Here is a 7491-nt window from a genome sequence, read left to right on the forward strand (position 1 = left end):
GGCAATGTTCTGCTGGGAAATCTTGGGTCTGGCCATTCATGTGGATGTCAATTTGACATGTGCCACCTACCTAAACATCGTTGCAGACCAGGTATACCCCTTCATGGCAATGGTATTCCCTGGTAGCAGTAGCCTCTTTCAATAGGATAATGCGCCCTGCCACACTTTTCGGAGATGGTTTGAGGAACATGATGAAGTGTTCAAGGTGTTGCCCTGGCCTCCAAATTCTCCATATCCGCATCCAATTGAGCATCTGTGGGATGTGCTGGATCGAAAAGTCTGATCCACTGCGGCTCCACCTTGCAGCTTATAAGACTTGACGGATCTGCTGCTAATGTTTTAGTGCCAGATACCGCCAGACACCTTCAGGGGTCTATAGAGTCCATGCCTCGATGGGTCGGTGCTGTTTTGGCGACACACAGAGGACCAGCACCGTATTAGGCAGGTGATTATATTGTTTTGGCTCATCAGTGCATTTGTTCAAGGCTTAACTCAACAGCTCAGAACAATTTTGATGTCTTGGCTGCTGCCAGGCAACAGCTGTCCTGGTACAAAGATGAATGGGTATCCCTTTCTTCATCTTTATCTATAAATCTCCCTCACAAGCAATCTCTGCAGAGAAACTCACAAATGCACACTCTCATACAAACTATGTCAAGTATGAACAAAGTGTTTCCTTGCAGTTTATAACCCTGGAGAGACATCTCTGGGTTACCGGTCGGTGCGGATATAGATTTATATAGATAAGAGTACATCCTCTGTTGAACACATCATCGGTGATGTAACCCAGGGTTGTTCAGCATTTCTGTCAAGGTCACACACCTTTGCTTGGGTGACCCAGCCAGAGCTGAGCAGTCCCAACTTGCTATCCAAACTACAGTGCATATGCCTCTTGATACACAGCCGTTTTCCAGGCGCGTCTGCAGCCTCTGCGCTAGCTCTGATAGACCTCCTCTTCTGCACACCTGCAACCAACTTTGTGCAGACACTTTGATGTGCAATCGTTAAGCATGGCATCTCATCCTCCAAGTCTTCACACTGGTCTCCCTAACCCACAATGGCATATTCCACCCAATGGCAGCAGCTCCACCAATTTTGAAGTTTCTTACAGCAGCACAACGATTGGTACAAATGTGGTCTGTGTGTAGCATAAGTTTCCTTGGAACTTATGCTAGCTCAACCAGTTAACCCACAGCTGGTTTTGACTCTGTGGTCTAGGCGCCATTGTTGTTAGTGTTCTTTTGCCAGAGCATTAAGGCAACTTTTCACTCGATATAATTTAGAGAAAGACCACGTGACCAAGGAACCTGACAATACTTAAAAAGAAGAAGTAAACTTACAACCATTCTCTAACTATGGTGCCTGGCAAACCTTTTATATAGGCTACCAACTCATCTACCGCTCTCTAGCCACCTTTAATCTACTGTGTCCCTACCCCATTTAAAACATGCAAACACTATACACAAACACACAGTAAGTAAATGCAAATGTGGAGGGACATAGAATTACTTCATCACCGTTTCACACTTTCACATGCAGATTCTGCCGATACGACTGCTGACTGTATATTTACAGTCCACACAAACTAACACCTCTGGCCTGTGAAATGTTGGGAGGAGGAAGAAATGTTGAATCATTTGCAGATAAATTGTTTTTTTTAGTGGTGGAAGATTCATTTGGTTTAGCAAAAGAAAAAAAAACGAGGGGGCAGCTTGAGAACATTCCAGCACAGGTGTGCAGAGACTGAAACTAAACTGCTGTTGAGTTGTATGGAGCCTAAACATTGATTTCTGCTGCACCATATTAAAATCTGAATAACCAATGTATTGCTTTTAACCTGCTTGCTTTTGTTTTGCAGCTTGCTCACAAAGAGCAATGGTGCCTATCTGTATTCTGCATCCGTGCTTGTATTTGTGAATACAGACAGAGATGGAGAGTGAAAAAGAATTATTCTTCAGTGATCATTGCAGTAAAAACATGGCTCTGTGTGTTAAATATTGCAGGATTTCTAAATTATTAATGACTCCTCACACCTGAATACTTTTCAATCAGCCTCAAGTGCCGACCCTCCGTGAGACCAGCCAGATGGGTTTGTCCTCATGCCTCCCAGCCCCGACACGTCCACCCCAACACTGCCGTCATCACAGCCTTTGCATCGTATATTGCCCTATCGCCCTGGGTCTCCAGGGAAGTCTTCACCGAGGGTTTCTCCAGCCATCATCACAGCTGTACAGTATAAACAGGGTACAAATGTTCGGTAAAATGGATCATCATCCATCAGCCATACCCAGAGAACGACATGGAGTACAGGTTTAATGAAGTTAGAGCCCTCGGTCTATTTCAGTCATTACCGGAAGTTCAGTCAAAAAAACGTGTAATGAACAGCACTGCCCTCAATACACCTGGAGTAATAATAAGATGCAGGGAGGAGGGAAGGGGGTTAAACTACCAAATGGTGGGGGGGGGGGGCAGGAAGGTTGGTAAAATGTACAAGTATTGTATTATGTTCTACTGATGTTCAATAAAAAAAAACAATTGTTCGCAAAAAAACAAAACAGTAATACGCAGCCAGTCAATCTATTTGATTACTTGGAGCTTTAATTGATGTTACAGAACAGAATGCCTTTTTTTTTTTTTTTAGTTGAAGCTTTGAGACCTCTTTTGCATCCTCAAGTGTTTTCAGGGTGCCGTGAGTATAGGAATCACAAAATGTGAACCAAAACACGTTCTTTTGTAGTGGCTGTATTTAATGCATAGGAAAACCATTAAGGCACAGAGGGTGCTCTCACTTGTTAAGCAGTCGTGTGTTGGAAAATCTGCAATTGCAACAAGTTAGAATTGAAGCAGTGATTGACAAGTCATCAAATCAAAAGTACGAAGTGAAAAAGAAAAAAAAACCTAAAAGAAACTCAATAATAACCAATAGTCAAACCATACGAACACCTGACAACGACAAATATAACACAAGGCATCAAAATTGACTCGAATTTCTACTCAAACTACATCTTGTCTAGGTAAAAAATATATATTTTTTGTGAAAGGCACTTATGAATGTGTATAGAATAGGGGTTTGTCAAAAGGACTTAAGTGAACATGGTCTAAAGACATGCATTTATACATGTATATAACATTCAATATGTGAAAATGCAATTCACAATGTAATATCATTAACTTTAGTTGATGTTACGAATCTCAGCATGTCATCCACACACTGATATGAAGGGATGTCAAATCTTTGTCACTGGAACGTTCCCACAATTCAATATAGAGGCTGAGATTAATACATTTTACTAAACAGTTTTGGTATCTACATCATGATGCTGCATAGAACAGGTCAGAATCCACAATCCAGTACTGAAAATACATTTCTATCTTACAGTCTACAATGTTCTTTGGTGAGAGTGTAAACATTTATGTTAGGACTTAATATCAAGGCTTTATAGTCTTGCAGCAAAATGATACAAAATAAAACAATCTCCTTACAGAAATTAAAACCTTTGCCAGATAAGGCATCCTACAACTAGCTGTCAGATAAAATGGACGAACAGAACATCTTCAGCCTTGTCACTGTATTTGAAACAGCAGTGGTGTTCAAGGTACGCAAGGCATATTTTTAGCACGGCATATTTTCCCTTGAAGAACGAGTGAAAGAAGAAACGGGGAGCATTGCACTGCAGATCAAAGTACAATTATTTATCATGAATATCCCTTTATATTAGTTAACTGAAATATAACGCATAGGCAGGTAGCTGCATTAAGCAAGGTGGTTTGGTTGGTTGTGGCAAACAGGAAACAGGTCAAGATAAATTTGCTGCGGTGGGTACTGACAGGGGTTAATGGTATTGCATAACAGCGGTATGTTTACAATTAAGTATGATTACATCTGAGGTCATTCTCTTAGGCCCCAGCCATGAAGCACAGGAATAAGGCTGTCAACCCACTAATCTCCTTATGATATAACACAAGTTTTAGCTTGACGTGGCCTTTAGTTTTGACGTTATAGGCCCTATATGTGTGCATCATCCACCAGTAAATGCAGGAGATTTTGTCCTTCTGGCCTCAGGCTACCCATCCATCCATTTGCCCATCTGTCCATATTCCACAGGGCACTCTACCACTGCTCCCAGCTGAAGTCGTCACCACCTCCAAACACAACAAAGAAACCAAGGATGGTGAGGAAGATGACAGTGTTTCCTGCCATCACCAGACCACAAGCACCCCACTCGATCTGTAGAAAAGGCATTTATTTGTTTACCATATATTCATTTCAATTTGTCAAATATATTTTACTTGCGCGACGAGAAAAAAAAGATCCATAATCTTCCAAGGGGTTTAAAATATTTGGCCATTCTGTGTTGCCAACATGTCTTCACTCTGTTTTGAGGCATGTCCCTCTGCTAAATTTAGTAAAATACTGAAATAGAGTGGGCAGGATGGATGAACTACGGGGGGAAAACAAAACAATGAAAGTCAAACACAAATATTTCTGAGTATAATAAGCCAGAACTCACCGCTGCCTTGCGGGCTAGAACAATCGGAAGCCCAAAAGAAGACACAACAAGGCCAGTAGTGAAGAAATAAGCAAGCTCCCTGCATGCGTTGCTGGTGGAGTCAGTGTCATCACTGGCTCTCCTGGCTATGAAGGTGGGGAGAGGGCTTAATACGTAGAAAATCAGGACAAACAGCGGCCAGTACACCCTATGAAATAAGAATGGGACAGTCAAGTCTCTGCAACAAATGTGTGCTATAATGAAAGAAAGGTATGGGGGGGGGGGGGCTTACCATACCATGAGACGCGCCCCCCTTTTAAAGAGCCAAGAACTGGCCCATATTTACCCACACTGACAATAACTTACCCATATTGTGCACAGCCCAGCAGAAGAAACGTAAGTCCGATAGCACCACTGAAGGACAAACCAACGAGTGCTTAAACACATGGGAGAAGAAGGAAAAAAAGAGTCAGGTATAAAAGAGTCTATAGTTCTGCTCGCACCACGTTATGCGTGAAAACTGTAATATGTACTTTGAGAACAACCTATGTCATGTCATGAAGTAAACGTATTAGAAGTAAACGTATTAGCCCTTAATGATGAAATAGGGTGATCGAAACGACAGCCAGCACAGACTTCAGCTGAAACGAAATCTTTTGAAAGCATTCCGCAACGACTTGTGTCGCAAACGTAGAGCCAATGTTGTAAAACGAACGTTAACGTACACCAGGTTAACTTGCTGCTGCGGTACTGATAATGACAGTTCGTGAAAAGGAAGTGAACTTTGTCACGTCAGTGATCTGCGAATACGTAACTCCATTTACCTTTGATACCCGCCATTTCAATCGATGAGAGAAAAAGTTACCCTCGTCTTTCTTCTTTTCTTTTGTAGTATTGTTTATGTGATATTCCTTATGCGATTTACTAACTCCCCACTTCCTGCTTCCACGCTCTGCTTCTTTCTTACCACGTGACTTTCTTAAAGGCACAGAGGCCTCCCAATTTGCACCATGTTCATCATCATTAGCATATTGATCATACGTCATACTCAGCAAATAACACACACTGGACCATGTGTCAAATGCGTTAAACATGCCAGCTGCCTGGATTGACATCACTGAGCCCTACTGGGTTCGCTCACACTTTAGGCTTAATTCCTCTAGCATTTGTGTTGGAATAAGAGACAAGTTACTTAAACGAATGATCCCACCAATAAAGACCGGCATAGTTTACTTAATGTTGACATATGGATAATCCATTTAAAATATCAATCCCATTCATTCCATCGTGTTACCTGCTAACTACTCAGTGTCACAAGGGGCTGCAGTCTTCCCCAAAATGCTTTCAGCAGGAGGGACAGAGACACCCTGGACAGGTCAGCAGTCTCTCTCATGGCCAACACTAAGAAACACAATGTTTCTCTTTTATTTACACCTGTGAGCTACTCATGAGCATTTAGAATAACCAGTTCACCTGAGATACAGGATTTTGGACTGCTGGAGGACACTGGAGCACTTGGAGGAAACCCGTGAGAACAGGTCTGAACAGCACATGCAAAGTCCATACAGAAGCACCAGAATTGAACCCAGGGCCCACTTAGTTTAAGAAAAAAAAAAACAGCATGAAAACATCCATCCACACGTCCATTATCCAAACCGCTTATACTTACTCAGGGTTGCGGGGATGCTGGAGTTCTATCCCAGCAGTCACGCTTATCCCAGCAGTCATTGGGCGGCCGGTAGGGAGACACCCTGGACAGGCCGCCAGGCCATCACAGGGCGAATTCTGTCCAAGTACATGCAAGTATGTATGCTCTTGTCATTCACTGTTACACCAAGGATGTGTCCTAATTGCTGTCTCTACTTAAGATGGTTTATAAAAACTCCCGATAAGAAGATGAACACATTTTAAGATGGTTTTGCACTCTTATCTAAGAGAATAATAAGATAAATGGATCACTGCCTCATTATTTTTCCTGCAATATAAGCTCCAACTGAGTTTGACCACACTGACATCATCACAATGAAGACCTCAGCTGAACTCAAGTGAAACCTCCTGTCTCTTCTGCTGTGGCTGCAGGTTTATTTCAATATGGAGATGGAGACTGGGAGAAGGATATATTACTTCAAAGGGCATCAGTAATCACAGAGGAGAGCCAGCTGCTAGCGGACAGATGCTCCTTATGTCCAGAGACCTATGCAGGGAAACATGGAAATCATGGTGCCATCAAGCATCGAGCTCTGCTTGTTTTAAAATGTAATTTGTTGAAGATCAGACCCTGCCTCAAATTGTGATCTAGAACAGAATACATTTATAAAACATATGCAGCCGGGTGGTAAATCTGTTAAATATGTTAAATGATTTCCACTCAAATTTAGTATAGTTTAACTGTTAATATATGTAATTGTTACACTGTCAAGCCATGTAAAATGTCATTTGATGTATTTAAATTGTGAAGCAGATTGTGAGTGTATTTTTACAGTTTTGGTTGTCATTGCATGTTTTGACCAGTAAGTGGCAGTGTTGCGGACTTTTGTTGTAGCTCCGTGCAGGTCATCCAAGTGCATCTTGGGTACTCTTTCTGCAAGTTATCCAAGTGCATCTTGGGTATTCTTTCTTTTTTTCTTGTGTGGGACACCTGAAGATTGCGGTGTGACGGTGCTCTGACTCCGCGGTGAGTGGGGGTAAATATCTTGTGAAATATACCTGTAACATTATTCCAAACAATATTGTATGTCGGTAATTTGACACGATGATTTGATTTAGACGCTACTGGAGTTGATGTTCGGTGATTTTGGGCACGAGCCGTCGACCACTGTTCGCCATTGCAGTCATGACAAGGTAATGTTGGCGTGCATAAAGCCACACCATGCCAATGTATTTGGGCAGTAAGGGAAATGTAAAGGTTTTATATGCATTTTAATTCTGTTTAAAGGTAACTGACAGAGTGAGAAGTTGCGCGATCTTCAGGAAGTTCCACATGTCTTTGTTAAACCCTGTT

At 42.0% G+C, this 7491-nt stretch overlaps 1 protein-coding gene across 1 annotated transcript; it reads right to left on the reverse strand.

The window, feature by feature from the left end:
- Positions 1 to 2584: 2584 nt before the first annotated feature.
- On the reverse strand, positions 2585 to 5452 carry LOC130123758 (leptin receptor gene-related protein-like). The gene is made up of 4 exons (XM_056293043.1): positions 5315 to 5452; positions 4857 to 4926; positions 4512 to 4698; positions 2585 to 4228 (listed from the first exon to the last, which is right to left on the reverse strand). Exons 1-4 carry the CDS (start codon positions 5328 to 5330, stop codon positions 4112 to 4114), a joined length of 390 nt encoding a protein of 129 aa, XP_056149018.1. The 5' UTR covers positions 5331 to 5452; the 3' UTR covers positions 2585 to 4111.
- Between the last annotated feature and the right edge of the window lie 2039 nt (positions 5453 to 7491).

The sequence above is a fragment of the Lampris incognitus genome, chromosome 14, assembly GCF_029633865.1.
Source record: "Lampris incognitus isolate fLamInc1 chromosome 14, fLamInc1.hap2, whole genome shotgun sequence".
Classification (NCBI taxonomy): Eukaryota; Metazoa; Chordata; class Actinopteri; order Lampriformes; family Lampridae; genus Lampris; species Lampris incognitus.